Here is a 22121-nt window from a genome sequence, read left to right as displayed (position 1 = left end):
AGCATCAAACCCATGTAGTATGTCTCAAAAGATAGCTCCACTAAGTTCTTAGAACAAAGGGTAGGGTTGTAACTATACTAAGCTTCATGGTTAAGGGTTTTAAGGGTGATGAATGAAAAGGCTTGATGTAGGCTCAAAGGGGCTTATCTAGGGGAGTCCCACGACGGGCACAATTGGGGACACAAGTTCATTTGGCAATGGTGGTAATTCCTAGGTTGCCTCTATCCCTTCCAGAATCAGGGCCATGTATTGATATAACGTCTCAACAAGCACAAGAGCGAATTCTAGCATTCTCTAGTCCATCAAACTTAATCTATGGCAAGTAGTCAATCAAATGAAAGAATAATGAGATCATCAAAACATCGCCAAGAAATTAAGAATATATATTTCATTTTCACTCCAAGAAAAAGGGACATGGCTCAAATATCTCACATGGGCTTTATGAATCAAAACTTATCTTAACATGCTCATATTTTCTGTACCAAAGTTTCGAAATCCATATCCACTACAAGGCACATATTTTTCATATATCTCAATTAACCAAAGAATACCATGTTTAAAAATCATCTCAATCTTGTGATCCTCTTTTAGTCATGATTTCAGAGATATAGAATCATCCTAGACAGTTGAAAGGGCATCCTAGGACTCAAAACAAAAACAAAAGCAATGAAAATTTTTAAATTTTTGACATTTTTCAATTTTTTTGTATTTTTCAATATATATGACTCAAAACAAAAGTATAAATCCCTTCCCCCACACTTAAATATTGCATTGTCCTCAATGTAATCAATCATAAGCATGCAATGACACACTTAAGTATATAGGAAAAAGATTTACGAAAATAAAGACTAAGTACAAAGAAAATTGGAGGAGTAAAAGGGAAAAATAAAACAAATCTGCGTTGATGACTCCTCCACAGCAACTTCTGAATTGGGTTGCCTCCCAAGCAGCGCTTAATGTTTATAGTCTTTCAGCCTAGACTTGTACCTCCATTTAATCCTCAGGGTTTGGAACGTTTTGGAGGGGTACGGCCTCCACTTCATGTTCCACAAATGCCTCATAGTAAGGCTTCAAGCGGTGGCCATTCACCTTGAACTCGTTATTTGTATGTTCACTCTTTATCTGCATAGCTCCATGAGGAAACACATGAGTGATAACAAAAGGCCCAATCCAACGAGAACGAAGCTTACCTGGGAAGAGTTTGAGACGAGAATGGAAGAGAAGAACTTTTTGACCCACAACAAAAGTCTTCCTTCGAATCATTTTGTCATGGAATGCCTTAGTCTTATCCTTGTAAATTTTAGCACTTTCAAAGGCATCATTCCTTATCTCCTCTAACTCTTGCAATTGCAACTTCCTATGAAGCCCAGCTGCATCCATATCCATGTTGAACTGCTTCACAGCCCACCAAGCTTTGTGCTCCAACTCCACAGGTAAATGGCAAGGTTTGCCATAGATAATTCGATATGGTGACATACCTATGGGAGTTTTGTATGCAGTTCTGTAGGCCCACAAAGCATCCTCTAGACGCAAGGACCAGTCCTTCCTGTTGGGGTTCACAGTCTTCTCCAATATCCCCTTAATCTGACGATTAGAGACCTCAGCCTGCCCACTAGTTTGTGGGTGATAAGGTGTAGAAACCTTATGTGTGACATCATATCTCCTCAAGAGAGCCTCAATCGTCCGATTGCAAAAATGGGATCCTCCATCACTAATGAGAACTCTAGGCATTCCAAACCTGCTAAAGATGTTAGACTTGATAAAATCTGCAACAACCTTAGAGTCATTAGTTCTAGTGGCCTTTGCTTCCACCCATTTGGAAACATAGTCCACTGCAAGTAAGATATAGAGAAACCCAAAAGATGAAGGGAAAGGTCCCATGAAATCTATACCCCAGACATCAAATATTTCAACAGTTATTATATTGGACAATGGCATTTGATCTCTAGGACCTAGATTTCCTGTTCTTTGGCACTTATCACAAGTTAAACAATAGGCATGTGCATCCCTAAATAATGTTGGCCAATAGAACCCAGACTCTAGCACCTTAAACGCAGTCTTCTTAGACCCAAAGTGTCCCCCACATGCTTTAGAGTGGCAAAAAGAAAGTATAGCATTATGTTCATGTTCAGGCACACATCTCCTAATCAATTGATCAGAGCAATACTTCCACAAATAAGGTTCATCCCAAACATATTGCTTAACAGTTTTCTTAAGCCTATCCCTATGAGCACGTGACATGGTATCAGGAATCTTTCTAGACACAATATAATTCACAATGTCTGCATACCATGGTTCACTTACCTGAAGTCCAAAGAGTTGCTCGTCTGGAAATGTCTCCACCAGAGGGAGATAATCTTCTGCATGCACTAAGCGACTCAAGTGGTCAGCTACCACGTTCTCACTACCCTTCTTGTCCTTGATTTCTACGTCAAATTCTTGCAAGAGTAGGATCCATCTGATGAGCCTTGGTTTCGCCTCCTTCTTGGTCATCAAGTATTTCAAAGCTGCATGGTCAGTAAAGATAGTAACTTTGGTACCAAGTAAATAAGAGCGAAACTTCTCAAGGGCAAAGACAACTGCAAGGAGCTCTTTCTCTGTGGTGGAGTAGTTCATTTGTGCATCATTGAGAGTCCTTGAGGCGTAGTAGATGGCATAGGGTAGCTTGTCCTTCCTTTGCCCTAAAACAGCTCCAACTGCATAGTCAGAGGCATCACACATCAACTCAAAGGGCAAGGACCAATCTGGAGGTAACATGATGGGGGCAGACGTCAACAACTCCTTAAGCTTGTCAAAAGCTTCTTGACACTCCTTGTCAAAGTGAAAGGGCACATCCTTCTGGAGTAGTTGACATAAGGGTCTCGAAATTTTGGAGAAGACCTTGATGAACCTCCTGTAAAAACCTGCATGACCAAGGAAAGAACGAATCTCTCTCACAGAAGTGGGAGAGGGTAAGTGACGCACAATATCAACCTTGGCTTTATCAACCTCTATACCCCTAGCAGAGACAATATGTCCTAGAACTATTCCTTGTTTAACCATAAAATGGCATTTTTCCCAGTTTAAGACAAGGTTAGTTTCCATGCAACGTTTCAGAATTATCTCCAGATTATTAAGACAATCATCAAAATTCTTTCCAAAAACTGAAAAGTCATCCATGAATACCTCTATGATTTTCTCAATATAATCTGAAAAGATACTTACCATACACCTCTGAAAGGTACCTGGAGCGTTGCAAAGTCCGAAAGGCATACGTCTATAGGCAAACGTTCCAAAGGGGCAAGTGAAGGTTGTCTTCTCTTGATCTTCATTTGCAATTGCAATCTGGTTGTAACCAGAGTATCCATCCAGGAAGCAGTAATAGTCATGTCCAGCTAGGCGCTCAAGCATCTGATCAATGAATGGTAGAGGAAAATGGTCTTTCCTTGTAGTTGCGTTGAGCCTCCTATAATCAATGCACACTCTGTGGCCTGTTACTGTCCTTTGGGGTACCAGTTCGTTATCAGCATTCTTTACCACAGTGATCCCAGACTTCTTGGGCACGACCTGAACTGGAGAGACCCACTTGGAGTCAGAAATAGGGTAGATTACCCCACAATCAAGGAGTTTGATAACCTCCTTCTTCACTACTTCCATCATTGGAGGGTTGAGACGACGTTGAGCCTCTCTAGTGGGTTTAGACCCCTCCTCTAGAAGTATCCTGTGGACGCAAGTTGTAGGGCTGATTCCCTTGATATCCGCCAATGTCCATCCTATGGCGGTCTTGTGTTGCTTCAACATTTCCACCAACTTCTCTTCTTGTGGAGTTGTTAGTGCAGAGGACACAATCACTGGTAAGGTCTCCTTGTCCCTAAGTAGACATACTTCAAATGGTCCGGAAGAGGTTTTAGTTCAAGTTCTGGGGCCTGGACCACTGAAGGTAACGTCTTGTTAGTGGATAACTGAATGGACAAGGGAGAAACAGACTTACCTATAAAGGGTGATGCCTCAAGGAAGGAGACGTTTTCAATGATTTTCTCCTCACAAGTGTCTTTCAACTTGTCCTCTGAGATGGTGACGCCTTCCTTTGTATAGCCTACCCCACTCTCAAGGGTAGTGACTAGGGTATCCTCATGCATAGCATCAAACATTTTCTGTGCAAGTTCATCCAAAATATCAGCAGAAAAACAATCATTAACCTCTAGGGGATACCTCATGGCTTCAAAGATGTTAAAGCCAATAATGTCACCATCGAACTCCATTGTAAGAGAGCCTTCATACACATCAATCTTCGTCCTAGCTGTCCTTAAGAAAGGACGTCCCAAAAGCAATGGAGTGGAACTTACAGGGGAGTCCTCCATTTCCAATACATAAAAATCAGCTGGGAAGATAAGATGGTTAACCTGTACAAGCACATCCTCCAACAAACCTCTAGGGTATGCATTGGATCTGTCAGCTAACTGAATGATAACATTATCAGATTTAAGTTCCCCTAGACCTAGGGTTTCATAAACAGAATAGGGCATAACATTAACAGATGCACCTAGGTCTAGCATGGCATTCTTAAATCTAGAGTTACCAATAGTACAAGGAATGGTAAAGCTTCCAGGATCCTTACACTTTGGAGGGATCTTTCTCTGAATTAGGGCAGAGACATTCTCACTTACCTTTACCACCTCCTTTTCACGGTTTACTCTCCTAGTAGTGCAAAGCTCTTTGAGGAACTTGGCATACTTAGGGACTTGCTTGATGGCCTCTAGGAGGGGTAGGTTTACTTGCACCTTCTTGAAAGTTTCCAAGATAGCTTGGTCACTTTCATCCTTCTTAGATTGGGCAAACCTGCGTGGGAAGGGCATGCAAGAAGAAGAAGGGTTAGCAATAACCGAATTTGATAAGTTAGAATTATTACCTTTGGTTTCCGGTTTTGCCTTTAAAGACGAGGATGCCTTGGTCTCTTCCTTTGACGTTGCAGGGTCCTTCTCAATACCCAACTTGGTGGGTTCTTGGTCTTCCTCAATCTCTATGCTCATTTGGACCTTCTTGGGTTGCTTGGGTGGATCCACAAATGGTCTTCCACTCCTTGTAGTCACAACTGATGCATTCTCCACATTACCCTTAGGGTTAGGTATTGTGCCACTAGGAAGCTTCCCAGTCTCATGAATCTTGCTCATGAAGTCCACAACTTGGCCCATCTGTTTCTTAAGATCTGCAATATCCTTAGTGTGGGTCTGTTGTCCTTGAATCAAAGCTTGAGTAGAGTTTGTCAAGGCTTGGGTGGAACTAGTCAAAGCTTCCAACGTTTTGTCATAGTGAGACATTGAAGGTCCTGAGTTCTGTTGAGGAGGAGGCATGTAGGGCCTTTGAAAAGATGATCCTTGGAATGAAGGTCCTTGAGGACGTTGGAAATTCCCACCAAGAGGATTCTGAACGTTATCATTGTTGGTCCACTTGAAGTTGGGATGGTCCCTCCATCCTGGGTTATAAGTATTGGAGTAAGGGTCATGTCTAGGACGTTGAGGTCCTCCTTGATATCCTCCTTGATACCCTCCAATAGCATTTGCAGATTCCCATCCCCCATTCTCATTGAGTTGAGGGCACTGATCTGTAACATGCCCTTGCATAGAGCATACTCCACAAGCTATTGTTGCACTTGGTCCCTTGGAACTTACCACTTGATTCATGAGTAGAGTAAGCTTATTCAGTTGGTCCTCAATTGCAGTATTCTTGCTCATCTCATGCACCCTACGAGTAGAGTGTCCTACTCCCTCATATTGTTGGGAGTTCAAAGCACGATTAGCTATAAGCTCCTTCCCAACTGTAGGGGACTTATCCACAAAAGCTCCCCCCTTTTCGTAAATATGTCTATATTTTGTAAATATTATACTTTGTTTTAATTTTAATTGTTTAATTGTTAAATTGGTCGCTCGATAAAAGCTACATCAATTTTTGGCGCCGTTGCCGGGGATTGAGGGTACACCTGTCATTGTCAAACAATTAAACAATTAAAATTAAAACAAAGTATAATATTTACAAAATATAGACATATTTACGAAAAGGGGGGAGTTTTTGGTTTTTGGTTTTAATTTCCGAAAATAAAATCTAAGTTACCTAAATAATTAAAATGCAAAAACATAAAAATACAAATGGAATGCAAGAACAAAGATCAAAGTCGAAACTCATGATTAAAATTAATTCAAGTTCATCATTGTTCATCATAGTCATGCAAGAGGAGTTGATCATGTGAAACGTTCAAAAGCAAACAATTTCCCATATTTTACTTTCAATGCTAATTAACCTAAGCGAAAGCACCTAGATTAATTCTATCAAACATGCAATCAAACCCTAGAAAGCTAGTCAATCATGTCATGTTTAACGCATTAAGCACCTAGAAAGGCTATCAACTCAAATGTGCAACTTAGTATGAAAAAGTCCACCTAATTGCAATCTTCTTTGATTAAATTCGGTTTTTGCACAAAACCTTTACTACTTGTCGATTCAAGAACACAAAACCAAAAAGTTGATTCATGTTCTCAAATTCGTAGCAACATTGACATAAAAACCCTAAATGTTTCGAACCATTCAAGATAATCATACAAAAGATTTCTATCATGCAAATTTAATCAAACACTCACACAAAAGCAACCATAAATCGCGATATATGAATCTGAAAATTAACAATTCATCATAAAATTTCAGAAAACAATACTTGTTCATACATATGTGTCAACTAAGGCAAAACCAACGAAAATATAAAGCAAAGGTACAAGGAGAATCGGATTACACCGTGATGAAGATGAGATGAATGAAGTGATGATGTGGTCTCTTGAATTTCGAAAGCAATCTTCAAGGTGGAGGGTGGATGGTATGCACGGCTTGTCTTCTTCTTCCTTGGCCTTGCTTGCACTTCGTGGTTGCCCTAGAGGATGGAGAAGAGCACGGCTAAGCTAGAGAGAGTTTTCTGATTTTTTCTCAAAGTGTAAACGCAAAAGTGGAACCAGCACTCCTTGACGTTGAGAGAAGAGATGAATATATAGGGGACGGCTTCTAAGTCTTCAAGCCGTGTAAAACTCTAGAGAAACTCACGGCAATAGCTTGCTTCCTCCACATAATTTCCTCCAATGGTTTCGTGCCACATAAGCCCTATGAGGTGGTGCAACCAATCACAAAATTCCAATATAAATTCCCTAAATAATCTTGCCGAAATATATAGAGATATTTTCTGATTTCCTTCACCAATTTCGGCAACAATATATTTAGAGAATAAAGGGGGACGAACCTAGACTCCTTTTGAGCTTTTCTTGGTCTCCACACAAATTTTCCTTCCTCAAAAATCTCTAGATAATATCTTTGCCGAATTCTCTAGGGTTTATCTTTACTTTGCACGGCTCATTCCTTCTTTTCCTCTTGGCTTGGACGGCTAGGAGTCTTCTAGGGTTTATCTTTTGATTTATTTCCATAAAAATAGCCCTAGAAAATCTCCATAGAAAATCTTCTTTATTTTCTGATTTTTGGGCGCCTCTTCCTTGTTTCTCTCATGCAATTTCACGGCAAACATATCTTTAGGGCTAGGGTTTGCGTCACAAACCCTAGTTCCATGGGCTTTTGTGGGCTTTTATCCAATTAGCCGAAAATCCAACAAGTCTTGAGAGTTTTTGGGCCTCCATGCGTCACATCTATGCCATGTCATCTTCCAACGTCACAACACTTTATTTTTCCATTTCTTTACATAGTAACGTTGGAAACTTCATTGGTGGGCTTTCCTCCTTTCCGCAGGGTTTCCTGGTTGGACCAGGAAAACTTCTTTTCTTCATTTCTGCTCATTCTGTGGCTCATTGTTCTTCATCTTTGTTTCCCTTGGTGATCGCAAGCTCCTCTTTCCATTTATGAGTTCAGTTCCACTTTCTAGCTCGGAGGTCCTGAAAATAGAAACTAGTAAGAAAAATAGAAACTTTCCAAAAATGAAAAATGGCAACTTTCCTAAACTGAAAATGGGAAACTTTCTAAAAATGAAAAATAGAAACTACTGAAAATGGAAACTTACTCAAAATGATAAATAGAAACTACAAAAATAGAAACTTTCTACAAATAGGAACTTTCCCAATCAAAGAATGGAAACTTTCCTAAACAGGGTTTTATTAAGGAAATAACGCAGAAAATGTAGGGAAAAACAAGTAAAACGTCGCATTAAAATGCTCCTATCATGAATCTTGGGGTTCTCCTTCCTGGGTCGCTCCGCAAGTGTCGGAGGCCCTCTCATTCAGATGTTCCTTAAACTTTTGGTGTTTACCTTTGAAATTTTCTTTGTTCAAGCTTGGGGTTGTCACGCGGTTTAAATTATCTCTCTTTTCTTTGTTATTCATAATTGCTATTGATGATGATTTGAGGTTCTTTTCTCAAAATTAGTGTAAATGGGTTTTGATCAGATAAATAATAGAGTTGAAGTTAGGGACCAAAATAATAGTTTTGAAAATATAATGAATAAAGGGCAGAATGTGTAAATTCTTACCTAGACTATATCTACCCTTGATGGTTTCACAGCAATAAAAGGGAAAGATTTTAATCAACATAAGACAATATGGAGGAGAGTTATTTTATTGGCACGTTTACTTATTTGAAATGGAAAAAATCATGAATTGGAGACGACTGAAATGGGAGAAAGAATGAATCGGTATGAGAATATTTTATTTCTATTAAGTCGTTTACTTACCATATGATATCAAAATAGGAATGCAACTGGTTACAATTAATGTTATTCACTAATGTTTATGAATTAGAATTTAATGTTATTCACTAATGTTTATGAATTAGAATTAAAACTAATTTGATTACTAAAATATCACTACAAAAATAAATGTTCATGAGAGGTATATATATTTCTAGGGTTATGGGTAATGGGGTTATTGAAAATATGTAAGGATATTTTGGTTAAAAAAATGCATTCTTGAAGCTTTCATTCATAAACCCATACCCTAGTTATCAAATTCTGGGTTATTCAGGAATTGATCCCTGACAATGGGGTGGGACCTGTACTCATTCTAACACCTATATATGTTAATAAACATAGGAAAGTTCATACACCGGAATCATTCTCTTCATTTTTATTCCCATTCCAGGTAAGTAAATGTGTCAGTAAGTAAGTTTTTGAAAAGCCATCTAGCTAGCAGAAACCTCCCAATGTTTCAAGTCTAGCAGTAGCGTCATCATTCCGACTAGAATCCTTTGTGCCTCACAACGCCTGCCGTCAGGATCTCTTCTTTAGAAGATCAAGTCTCGACTTAATTTATGGATTAGCTTCTGAGAGATTTGTGAGATGTTTATATTCTTCATGTGTACCACAATTGAGTGTAAGCTGGTTGGGCCTAAGTTATGGGCTGCCAAGGAGTTGCCACCCTCATCTATTACTTTGGTAGTTTCTAGATTAGCTTCTAGAAGATTTCTAAGAGGTTTATATTCTTCACATGTACAACAATTAATGTAGGCAAGTAAGGTTTAGATGATTGATTTTTTCTGAGGAGGCGAAGTTATTCTGACTTTGTATTAGGCTTGCTTTTATGCGAACGTCTCTTAATTGTAATGATGCTTGGATAGAGACTTGGTTGTCCCTCGGGGCTGTTGATATAATATTATCAACTTCTATCTAAAAAAAAAAAAAAAAACAGAGAATATGGTAATTCTCTTAACAAATATATCAATTATAAAGGGTGAAATGACGAATGTTATTCTGGGTCACGCTATGGAACAGAAAAGTAGTCATACCTCCACTAACGTGCTTCAACGGCTATGGATAAAACACTAGCTAATTGTATGGGAATAATTTGATTGACATTTTGATACTTCGAGCAAATATCTAACATTATCATAACTATTAAATTGATAAGATTACATAATCATAACGCACAAGGAATAAAAAAAAAAGGGTTAAATTTTGATAAAAAATAATACCAAACATTTGACGTGTTATTATGCCTCTTGGCGAGCTTGCTTCTTCATCATCAGAATCAAGACTCCTATCATCTTGGGAATCCGATTCACCTATTGATAGTTGTCATCTTCAGAACCATGGCTTTGTGATAGCTCTGAATATGAGTAATCTGCTTCTATCTCTAGGAGTCGTGCAGAAAAGAAATCACTAGTAAGAATCTAGATATCAACCCCGTCTCTTTCGTAGCACTACCAAAGATTGAATTGAGATTCTGCCGTTTTGGTCACCAATATCATACAGTACAGTCTTGCTCCTTCCTAGTAATACCAATGCCTCTTAAGCTTCAGCCTTCATTTCTCTGTAAAACCAAACAAATGATCTAGTAATTGAAAAAAAAGCATGCATAAAGCAACATTACTTGTATTGAGAATGAATGCAGATCAGCAAAACATAGCATTCAACTGCAATGCATCTGCAATTGTAATTCATGCCAGATGAGAAACGACTTGTTGGATCGACCTCGCTGTATACCCAAACAAGACGAACAAGGCCAGCCTAAGGCTCTAAATACACAGCCACAGTGGTAAAATGACTCTAGTAAGCCACAGGCCGTGTCTCACACTCTCACTCGCAGCAGATCACCAGTACTTTTTTATTTTTTATTTTTTTAGACGAGAGATCTATTGATAAATGTATATTACAAAAGAACCTAAAACGCTAATGGCCCCACAGAATGAGCACCCCCCTGTGCAATACTATTAGAACAACAAAGTGACCCAAGAACACAGTTACAAAATGCTACTCTAATGATTGATTTTTTCAATAATATAATTAAATTAAATTAATTATTTCGTAGGCTAAAACTTGTAACAAATCAGTTAAAGATGGGCAAAATAATGAACCCACGATTTGGACAAGTAGTCGACATTTTGGGTGCATTTTTCAGACTCCAATTTTATGCACTTCTCCATTAAAGATGACCTACCAATACTACTGAGGCATAAACTGCAAGATAAACTCATCACTAAGTTAGTGCAGCTTACCGACCTTATAACCAGTGGTTGAACTCTAAAAGTGACAGAGCCAGAGAGCACACCAAAGCCCACATCTACTTTTGTTGACCTTTTGTTTTTTGTTTTTTTTTTTTTCAAAACTTACTGTACGAAAAAAAAGAAGAAAGTATGGTAGGTTTTAGGGAACCTACACTTGGGTTTACTATAGCTGTCTGTGGGTTCGCTAGGGTTTACGAAAGTGGACCATAAACACAGAAGTATTACTACAGCTTTAACTAAGATGTAAAGACAAGGACTAGGTCACATCCATAAGCACACTATCAGATAAAGGATAGTAATTCAACTGATCAGCTCACCCTTTTGACCTTGTACTTGATTCTCTCAAACTTCTCCTCAGCATTAGCAAACCCTGAGCAGATTTGGGTCCCTCTTATTGGCTGTTTTGATTCCTGCTTCTCTGTTCCTCTGCAGCTTCAACCTCTTCTGGTTCCCATTTTTCGGAGGAACAATTTCATCATCTCAAACTTGAGTTTATCTTCCGATATCACCATATTCACTCAAGTTTCTGAAAACCATGATTAGTTTGGTATTACCCAATGGCCAACATGGGGATCGTGCTGCATATAGGTCAAATGGATGGACCAGTCTCAATCCAGCTACAACCTGGCTGTGTCTTCAACCCCATACTTCTTATTTCATCACGAACCTTATAAAAATCATCCCAACGCAAAAGCATTTGATAACAGAGCATAAGTTCCAATGCTAACTCCTGCATTATTTGGGAGTCCTTGTCTGATTCTCTCAATCATTGTCTCATTCTCATGAATTTTGCAAGCACTAAGCAGAGCTCCCCAAACAGAACCATCAGCTTTCAAAGGCATTTCTTTAATAAAAGCCTATCTAAGAGCCCAGCTCAACCGTACATATCGACCAAACAAGCATGATATTGTGTTTCAGGGACAATCCAGTAAACTTTCTTCATAGCCTTGAAGAACATCAACCCTTGGTTTACAAGGCCTGCATGACTGCATGCTGTTAATAACCCAAGGAAGGTTACACCATCAGGAGAAACCCCATTGACTAGCATTCAGGAAAAGAGCTGCAACACATGTATGCCATACCGCTTATTATGGTACTCCATTAAATGAAATCTTTGCACTCCAAGGCCTTAAAAACCGAAATAGCCATACCCAAATGTCCACTCCTAACATACATGTTGATCCAGGCATTTCCCACATTGCTATTCACCATGAGATCTGGCTGAGTACTGACATAGAAATGCACCTGCTGGCTTGAACTCAAGGAACAAACAGAAGAACAGGCTGACAATACATTGACAATGGTAGCCTCATTCGGCTCAACTTCCCAGCCCAGCACCAGTTGTTGGAAAAGTCTCATTGCCTCCTCACATAAACCTCTATGTGCATAACCACCCACCATGCTACTCCAAGAAACAAAATCTCTCTTGGGCATAATGACAAACAAGTATCTTGCAGCCACCAAAGAACCACATCTCAGATAGAAATCCAACATTGCATTGTCCAAAATCATATTACACTTGTGTACGTTCCTCAAACAATGGCCATGAACAGCTTTACCTAACTTGAAAGCTCTTAAACTAGAACACGAAGACAAAACAGTCACAAGAGTAGTAACATTGGGATCTGCGTCCATGGACATAAATTTAACAAGTGCTTCCCCTACAAACCCACACTTGGAAAGACCCGAAAAGATCGAAGTCCAGGAAACAACATCCAGATCGCTATCAAATCAAAAACATGGGTAGCAGAAACAATGTAATTTTGAATTACATAAAAATGGAGCAAAAAGTCTTTCGATGAAGGTATCAGATAAGTGACCAAATTTCATGACATGGGCTTGGATTTCTTGGCCTTTATGGAGTGGATGGAGCAAACAACATGCCTTGTGAGCACAAATGAATGTGTTGTGATTATCGGAAGTTCGGTGGTGGAGCATTTGGTTATTCAGTAAAACAGCATTTTGTGGTGCAGAAAAGTTTGCTAGACATCCCAGCTGAGGGTTTAAAACTTGGGGTTCTGAACCTTTGATTTGTCTCATTGTATGAGGTCAGGCTGGGTACAATGACTATTCGCTGGCATGCCATATACATGTTTTGGGTACCTTGCTTTTGCATACGCTGAGGGTTTAAAACTTGGGGTTCTGAACCTTTGATTTGTCTCATTGTATGAGGTCAGGCTGGGTACAATGACTATTCGCTGGCATGCCATATACATGTTTTGGGTACCTTGCTTTTGCATACTGATCATCTTCCGACGGACACTGACCAATAGTCCAAAAAGTCTCCTACATCAAACCAGACATCAGAACGCAATTAATTTCCGCGAACTGAAGCAACACAAAAGCACAACATCCCCAGATCTTATAAAAATATATAATGCAATATTGCAATGAACGGACATTAGGACCAACTAATGACTCCTTAGATAAAGAAAGCATATTCTATGGGAAGACCAAAACAGAACATAGATTATGACTCAGATGAATCTGAACATCCCAAAAATTAGATATTCCGATCCATTGCCCAAACGGTTTAAAACTGGAAAGCCTACTATCTCAATTTCCTTGACCCACAAACGAAAAGATCACCCAGTTCCAAGATGGGTGTCATGGCAACGTAGTTCACAGAATCTGATTGACTTACTGATTAGTTGTGATCTTCAAAATCATCAGCTTTTAACAGCTCTGAATCTGATGAGTCTGATTCAGTCTCAAGAAGACCTGCAGAAAAGAAATCACTAGCAGAGTCTAGAATTTGGTTTTCTAGTATTTTATGTTTCTCTGATGCCTCAGTTTCTTTTGTAGGACCATCCAAAACTGAAATGGGATTTCCATCATTTGGGTTACCATAAAGCGCAATGTGCCTGTAATAGAGCTCCAATTCCTTCTCAGCAATAGCAATGAAGTGCCGCACAGACTCCAGCGATTGCTCATATTTGGATTTCTCCAGTGCCTATTAACAGGGAAAAATGAACTCAGTAGTATGAGCAACGAATAAATTTCAACTTTCATTAATAATACAACTCACCATAAAAAATAATCTAGAATATTTTTGGATAAAAGATATTCAAAATGCAACACGTATCACAAAGCCCTGCTAACTTCTGTTTTATATACTTATATGTGTGTGTATTTTTTTTTTTTTTTTTGAATTTTTGAAAACAAACAGATTTTATTAAAAAGAAGATGAATACCAACACTGTGGACTAGGAGTCCACAAAGAAAGAAAAGCGACATGAACCAAAGACCCCTCACGAAACTCCCAAAACAGAAAACAAAAGTTACTCCTAAACTGCTGCTGCTCTCCAATCCCTTAAAATACAAGAGTAATAACTTTAAAACCTTGCTAACCTCTGTTCATCAAAACTGCTTAACATAAAATGCATCATTCCCTATATAAGGAGAAATTGTGGATTAAGGGTACCTCAAAATCAAGTTTTACAGTCTTTAATAAAAACCAATACTAAAATCGAGAATAAATTCAAGTAGATAGATAAGAACAAACAGCATGACAGTTCTGAATAGATTCAATACTAGGCCTACCAGATTGTTGCCTACGGCATGCTACCAATAAGGAGAGGGGGAAAAAAAGCATACATCTAACTTAACTTTCAAACTTTAATCAGTTCTTCGTCAAAAAAACTTAACTCCATGGACCTCATGAAACTTAATTGTACTCGTATGTCCTGTGTCAATATTAATTTACAACTATGCCACTGAAAGAATTCAAAATGGGCTTAATGAAATGTTTTATTTTTGGCTTAGTTAAACCCAATATAAAGGATGGAATGCTAAAATATCAGTTACTAACATGTTCAAGCATCAAGATGTTGATCATTTTTGAGGAAAACTTTTGTGAGAGATGCAAATAAGCTGGAGAAAAAGCAGCAGTTGTACTGCAATACATCTGTGTGTTTTAGCCACATCAGAAAGATTGAGGTGGAGGTCAAGTAATCAATCGGCTGGGCATGCATGGTTCAAGCCAAATAAAAACTCATGACTAAGGTCAGGTATTCAATGGGATGGGCTGTTCACCAAGACAGGCAGAACCAGGCCGCCTACGGCCTTATTGACAGGCCAAAGTGGTGATCAGGCCTCTAGAGGGCTACAGATTGTGGCCCACAGGAATTGGACCCGCCCACAAGGTTTTGATCACTAAATACTTAATCCAAAAGTAAGAGAATACTATTTACAAATGAAGTGTGGAACCTAGTTGTTGATGCAACACCGAATGATTTAAGTGAACCTGAATACATACTCAGAATTGCAAAAACATTCCAATGAATAATGTAATGAGAATATGAGAGCATGTTGAAAACTGAAAGAAGAGAGAGACACATGTAGAGAGATCGAGCGAGTATAAGAGAGCATGAGAAAACAAGATGATAGGTCAAAATGTTAGGCCTACTGTCTAGTAAGGTCAAATGAGATGGTGGGCAGGAAGCTGAATTAGAAAGAGCTGCTAGAATAGTTCCGATTATACCATGCCGAGAAAGAAATTACTAAATTGGAATACGTCCTAGTGCAATACCAGTGCTTGTCATTCTTTGAACTCAAAAGACATGCCATGATTTGAGAGTTTAAAATAGTACAGATTTCATAAAAAAAAAAAAAAAAAAAAAAAATAATAATAATAATAAAATAAAAATAAAAAATTTGTCAATTGAAGCAATTGTAGAGAAAGCTCAAAACTCACCCTTTTTTTTGATAAAGTATCTACGGGTGACATTACTGCCGGCTGCACATAGTTCTTTCCTCGATAAAATATTATGGTGTCATCTCCAACAACCTGAATTGGGATTCCCCCACTCAGTGTAGCAATTTCCTGTGCATACTCATGTACTTGGCCAGGCTTGCAGGGCTTGCAAATAACCTTTACCGTTTCATGTTTCTTCCAATGCAAATGCATATTAAGAATAACACCTCCAAAAATTCCTCGTTTGCCAATTGGGGCATAGTTAGACTTCTTTTGGGCCATTTTCTTCATATAAAACCGCTCCTCACCTGTCAGATAATTTGGTTGTACCACAGGACCCTGAACTTTTGGAATTTCATACCGCTTAAGTCTTTCAATCAGCAAAGCCTCCTTAACTCTGGCCTGAACAAGAACCAAAGTTAGAAGGGAATGACTACAATTATTAGATAAATCGACAATTATCTTCACAAGAACAGTGGCATAGGATAGATTTTAAAAGAATGACAAAACCCAGCTGGACAGGGGGAACAATATCAGTTTTGAATGCATTGAAATGCTGGTTTCACAGTGTATCAGTGACTTCGAGACCTACCAACCATGGAAACAAAAGACTAACAAAGTAACAAGAATATGAATGAAAAAATTTCTTTGATGGCTACACAGCAGGGCGACAAAAGTGGGATAAGAAGCAAGAATAAAAAACCTAGTCATGGCAAGAAAAACATGCATGCAAAAAATAAAGATAAAATCAAACTAGCTGATGATAGTTACTTGCCCAAGTAAAAATACATAAGTTAAACATAGTTTGCAAGTTCCCAATTTCAGTCTATTGGTAGTAGCTTCCAAATCCAATGAAGTGTTATACTACCACATATCTATCTTCCAAGACCAGATGATTCTGTAATCAATTAATACAAGCACGGATCTTCTGTAATGAGAGAGAATTAATGCAATGTACCATCTTCTGAAAAGATTTTGACGCAATTCTTTAAAACTCATCAATTTTTCTTTTATAAGCTGGAAGAGGGGGATGACTCAGTCAAACTCTTGCCATGAGTGTCATGTTCAACCATTAAACAACTGGGTCCCAAAAAATAGAGAAGAGTAGTTCCCAGGTGTTTTTTTTTTTTTTGGAAATACTATGGTAAAAAAAAGATTGGTTCAGAACATGGTACTCTTATTTTTCTGTTGTTTTCCAAACTCAGGCCCAAATTGGTCATATATGTGAAGGCTTAGTAATCAATGTACGTGCAGACTTACCATCACTGAAAACTATGTTAGTATGCACAGGCAACCCAAGGGACTTAGCTGATAATAGTACTTGTGAGATAGGAGGACTATATGTCCAGTATTTACTTGGATCTCAAAAGGGCTTAGATACCTTGCAGAGAAACTAAACCAAAAGGAAACCTAGGTTCAATCATTTCCCCCATCTAAACCCAGTCTCCCTTTTTAAAGAAAGAAAGCTAGACTTAGTAAAGAGTGTACAACAAACTACGGGAAGCAGGAGCTAGAGGGGAAAAATGACAGAAATCTACAAAAGCTGGAAATTCCAAAACAACTCTATAAGGCTGGCGTAACCAAGAAAAAAGAAAGTAGAGAGTTTCCATCCTACTGATAGAGTTTGTATGTCCATCAGTTTGCTTTAATAATGGAGTCAGCAAAATATGGTTGGAGAGGAAGTTTCCGTCCTAAGTGAACAAATTTTTATTTTATTTATTTTCATAAGCAAATATAAGATAGAGCAATGTGAAAAGATATGTAATGCAACAAACATGTCCAGCCAAGCAATACAGAGGAAGCCAAACAAAACAAAAACAACCTTCAATGGATATTACCGGTTAACAAAATTAGTGTGGATAAATGAGAAGATTTCACTCAGAAAGTCGGTGGTGCAACATTCACTCATCCCTTGCATTATGGGTGGTATAATCGCACCCCTCAGAAAACCATCCCTCAACAAAAGATTAGACAATGTACTCCCTCTATAGTTCCCTATAGGTTTAACAAGCCTCACGTAACAACCTTGTGCAAGAACAAAGATATAGGTACTATCCATACCAAAGCTATTTGCAGCACGAGTGGACAGTAAAAAAAAAAAAAAAAACCCAAGTTGCATCCATAGGGAAATAAGTCTGGTACCTTTTCAAGCTTGAACTTGATTTTGTCCTCAGCATTAGCAAACTTTTTCTTGTTCCCCTGAATGCGAAGCCGACGGGGGTCCCTCTTGTTCGCTGCTTTCCTCTCCTGCTTCTCCCTCTTCCTCTGAATCTTCAACCTCTTCTTGGTCAACCACTTGTGCTTCTTAGGAGGATCAACTTGGTACGTCTCAAATTTGGGTTTACCTTGAGATATCACCAAACTCACAGACCCATGGCTCATGTTTCTGACAACCCAACCTGGGTTTGGTACATTTGGGCTCCGCCGCAAGTACTCATGGCTTAGAAAACCCGGCCTACAACCCAGTAAAGAAGGGATTCGATGATACGTAAACAGTTCCGAATTGCAAAAATATGAGAGAGAGAGAGAGTACCTTCGAATTCCAAAGAGAACAAGTTTAGGAGGCGAAGATTTGAGAACGGAAGACGCTAGACGAAACACAGCAGCTTTTGCCATTTCACTCTGGAAATTCTCATTCTCTCACAGAAAGAAAGAAGAGAGAGAGGGATTGTCCAAGGCCAGGTCCACCCAGGTAACCACGTGTCAAGGCGGCAGGTGGATGTTGACTTTTATATCTTTGCTCGGCCAATAGTATTCCACCACGTCAAATGAAATTGAGCCCTCATCTTTATTTCCTGAACCCTTGCCCCTTCTCGCTCGCTCGCTCGCTCTCTCTCTCTCTGTCTGGCTCTGGCGACACCCAAAAAACAAAGCGTTTTTCTATGTTCATCACGATCATCTAAACAAGAACAATACCAGTGAGTCTTTTCAATTTTTTTTTAAAATTTTTTTTTTTTAATTTTCCCAGCGTTCAAGTATTTAGGGTTAGAGATTCCATCAATCAATAATAACGGGTAAATTTGCCTCAACCCATCTATATTGCTTGTTTATTATTCTGGATTCTTGTTCCTGTTAGGTTGCTAACATATGTGTGATATTCAACTTAGTACGATTTTCTTTTTATTTCTGATTGTTTTGGTCTGCTTTCATTTTCAATTTGGGTGTTTCAAAACTGTGAGGCAATGTAGGAAATGCCACTGATCATTGTCTTTGTCTTTGACCACTCAACTATGCCAATTCAGTTGCTAATTGGTTTGTTTCAATTTCTGTTTCTTCCTTTCATGCAGCCTGATTCACATAGAAAACCATAAACTGAAATGTCACTTTCTTCCTCTCTTTTGGGCTGTTTGGCAATTAAACAAAGAATTCAGGTTTTTATTAGATGAGACTTTGAGACGGGGAGTTGAAATTTATACAGGCAGTGTAGCTTGAAAAAGAAAAGAAAAGAAAATGTGTAATGACTAATGAAGAAGACATGAAAAGAATACATAGAAATGAGCTTCATCTGTTAACGCTTGACTTTTAATTGCTTGATTTCTTTTTGTGGTCTATATAGAGTATGGAATCCTCTTAGATTATTTTCCACGTCATATCTGGCAATCAATGACACTTTTGTGACTGTGTCTGCTGAAACATTATTTGAGTGCCAAGGAAAAAGCATTGAAAAATATCTTATGTCTGCAGTGGAGTTTACAGTTGATGGTGATGTTGATGGTGAGGTTGTGGGCAGTTCTGCTGAGATGGAAGGAAGTAGAGCTGGTGATGAAAATGAAACCGGTGCAAGTTCTGTTGAAGGAGCATTCCAACTGGGTCAGGAAGAAAAGATAATTCTAGATTCATCTGGAAGGAACATAATTCCATCGGCAATTCCTGTAGTATCAGTTGTTTCAGCAGATGAGCCATATGTTGGTCAAGAGTTTGAAACGGAAGCAGCTGCTCATGCATTTTATAACGCATATGCCACTCATGTGGGATTCATAATTCGTGTAAGCAAACTCTCTCGATCAAGGCGGGATGGAACTGCCATTGGCCGTGCACTTGTTTGTAATAAAGAGGGTTATAGAATGCCTGACAAGCGTGAAAAAATTGTAAGGCAAAGAGCAGAGACCAGGGTTGGTTGCAGAGCAATGATTTTGGTGAGAAAAGTAAGTTCTGGTAAATGGGTTGTCACAAAGTTTGAAAAGGAGCACACTCATCCTTTGACACCTGGGAAAGGTCGAAGGGATTGCATTTATGATCAATATCCGGTCAGTTCTTGTTTTTCTTTTTTGGCCATTGGCTCTTGGTTCATTATTGTACCTTGCAAATTTCTGACGTATAATCCTTTCTTAATATGTCGAGACACCACTTCAGAATAGTATTATCTAAAACATCTCCAAATTCAAAAATCTTTCTTCCCACACTTGGATCTATATTTAACGTTAGTTGATCAAAAATTCCATGGTCAGACACTGACCAGGTGAACACTGCTAGGTCGTACCTCCATTAATTCTGTTATTTACAACTTGTTTCATGCTGTTAAAAAGATGGTAATTTAAGAAGTTCAAAACTAAGCAAGATGTATAGTATAATTGCTGTTCATTGTAATTGGCCTCGAAGATACTTGCTTTGGAAAAGGAATTTGTCTGTACTCTTTGAATATCATGCTTTGGTCTTGGGCTTCATTTGATTCTCTAGATTGAATTGAGTTATTATGTAGTTTTCTTATCTTTCACAATATTATTGTTAAATGAGTTTTGTATATACTACCCAAACTTCTAGAAGATGTACAATTGTTTTGGATCCATGATACTTGTTGACAACTTATTTTTATGAGAAGCTACTATATTGTAGTGCTCAATATTGAAATAACTCCTTATCTTCTGTTAGTTTGGTGGTGTGCTAAGAATGTGATATTGTTTCTCCAATATGCCATTAGTGCATTATTTGTCTGAATGTCTTTTCATATAGTCCTAAGCTCCTAGTTTTACAATTTTCTTTCCTTTTTGAAACTTAGTTTTACCAGTTTGTAGTAGTTTGCAGGAAATTCGGATGTACTTAATGCTATCAATTGGGTTCTGCTATGTCTTTGTATAGATTGCTTTCTCCATTTTCTGTTTTAGTTACTCACAGTTCTTGCAAACAATTATGGTTAACATCTAAGCTAAACAACTGTCCAGTTTATATGGTTTCTTAGAACTGAAATATTTTTGTACCTTTTTAGATTATTTGATTACTTATCAGTAGTACTGTCATTTCTGAATGCAATTTCATTTTTTAAATTAGAACGTAAATGGTGGTTTTTTATAATTAATGCTGTATTCCTTGTCATGTGTGAGAAACTCCAAAAATGACCTTGAAGTTTTAAGAATCATAACAGTAATTTATTTTTTTGTTTAAAAAGTTCATAATGTTAATCTTAGTTTGTATTCTCAATACCTTTTTATTTCTTATGCAGAATGAACATGACAAGATTCGGGAACTATCCCAGCAGCTGGCCGTAGAGAAGAAACGTGCTGCAACATATAAAAGACATCTTGACCTAATATTTGAGCATATTGAAGAGCACAATGAGAGCCTATCAAAGAAGATCCAACACATAGTTGATAGTGTGAAGGAGATTGAAAGTAAGGAGCAGCAAGTTTACAGATAGTCTGCCTTCGGCAATATAAAGCACCTTTTGTTTTGTGAAGCGTAGAATCTTGCTATGTTGTGGAGAATGCTACAGGATGAAGCAGATTGTTTTGGTTTCAGTGTTGGTTTACGATACCTTGTGCTTCACCTAGGTTTAGGTAACTAGTTAGTTTTGTAGTTTGGCATGTTTTAGTCAATGGCATTCATTGGACTGCTTTGCATAATGTGTTGTCTACAGCAAATGTTTCCTCCCGCAAATGTTTGTAGGAAATTTGTTGAATCCATGTACAGTTTACCTGGGCCATCCTTATCAAAATGCTTAACAATGCAATAATTTTGAAAAGTACTAGGATGTCCCAAGGAAAGTTGAATCCTCTATTTAATTGTATAGCAGAATATATGTCCTTTTAAGTTGAACCTTTTAAAGTTTCTCATTTGTTGATGACCTCCAGAGTGAGAATTTCATAAAAGTCAAAAAATGAAATCAAATCATTATAATGAGCTTTTATCCAGTACTAGTGCTTCTCTGTAAGAAGTAGTATACGTAATTATATGGATTGTACCACTAGATTGTATTGAGTAAACAATAATTAATTTATAAAAAATTACATATCACTATCAGACCAAACATTTAAAAACAGAAAAACCATATGTGATAAGATTTAGACACAGAAGAACAGAAGCCCAGGCCCAGAATGAATTGGAGCAAGCCACTGAGTGGATCAGATAACCCCAAAACGGAGGTTTATTATCCCCAAACATGAACAAATACCAAAACGATGAATCTGAGAGATTCAGAAATCCTAATTGTCTTAATCTCATTAAATTCGATCATTGGCGGTTGAGGAAGTCGGGTCTA

The 22121-nt window shown here is 38.2% G+C and overlaps 2 protein-coding genes across 7 annotated transcripts; one reads left to right on the top strand and one right to left on the bottom strand.

The window, feature by feature from the left end:
* Positions 1-9813: 9813 nt before the first annotated feature.
* LOC112196593 (uncharacterized CRM domain-containing protein At3g25440, chloroplastic) lies at positions 9814-18329 on the bottom strand. 6 transcript variants are annotated; one of them, XM_040517599.1, is made up of 6 exons: positions 18183-18329; positions 17792-18104; positions 15650-16051; positions 13598-13906; positions 11271-13239; positions 9814-10259 (listed from the first exon to the last, which is right to left on the bottom strand). In XM_040517599.1, the coding sequence occupies exons 1-4, from the start codon at positions 18263-18265 to the stop codon at positions 13601-13603; spliced, it is 1104 nt and encodes a 367-aa protein (XP_040373533.1). In that variant the 5' UTR covers positions 18266-18329; the 3' UTR covers positions 9814-10259; positions 11271-13239; positions 13598-13600. The 6 variants fall into 6 exon arrangements, with proteins under 6 accessions (XP_040373533.1, XP_040373529.1, XP_040373531.1 ...); XM_040517595.1 differs by having other exon boundaries at positions 11271-13056; positions 13181-13906; positions 17792-18329; XM_040517597.1 differs by having other exon boundaries at positions 11271-13281; positions 17792-18329.
* On the top strand, positions 18325-21679 carry LOC112196594 (protein FAR1-RELATED SEQUENCE 6). Its single transcript, XM_024336986.2, has 3 exons — positions 18325-18567; positions 19334-19896; positions 21087-21679. Coding segments are annotated over exons 1-3 (759 nt in total). The 5' UTR covers positions 18325-18566; the 3' UTR covers positions 21282-21679.
* Positions 21680-22121: the final 442 nt, after the last annotated feature.

The sequence above is a fragment of the Rosa chinensis genome, chromosome 4 (genome assembly GCF_002994745.2).
Source record: "Rosa chinensis cultivar Old Blush chromosome 4, RchiOBHm-V2, whole genome shotgun sequence".
Lineage (NCBI taxonomy): Eukaryota > Viridiplantae > Streptophyta > Magnoliopsida > Rosales > Rosaceae > Rosa > Rosa chinensis.
Note: the sequence above shows the minus strand (reverse complement) of the source record. Positions and strands in the feature narration are given on the sequence as shown.

Excerpts from the sequence above, each read along its gene's own strand:
- LOC112196593 (XM_040517595.1), bottom strand. The coding sequence starts at position 18,265 with ATGGCAAAAGCTGCTGTGTTTCGTCTAGCGTCTTCCGTTCTCAAATCT. Across the intron at positions 16,052-17,791 it reads TCAAGTTCAAGCTTGAAAAG|GCCAGAGTTAAGGAGGCTTT; the intron begins GTACCAGACTTA and ends GTTCTTGTTCAG. Across the intron at positions 13,907-15,649 it reads ATACTTTATCAAAAAAAAGG|GCACTGGAGAAATCCAAATA; the intron begins GTGAGTTTTGAG and ends CCCTGTTAATAG.
- LOC112196594 (XM_024336986.2), top strand. Across the intron at positions 19,897-21,086 it reads GCATTTATGATCAATATCCG|AATGAACATGACAAGATTCG; the intron begins GTCAGTTCTTGT and ends TTTCTTATGCAG.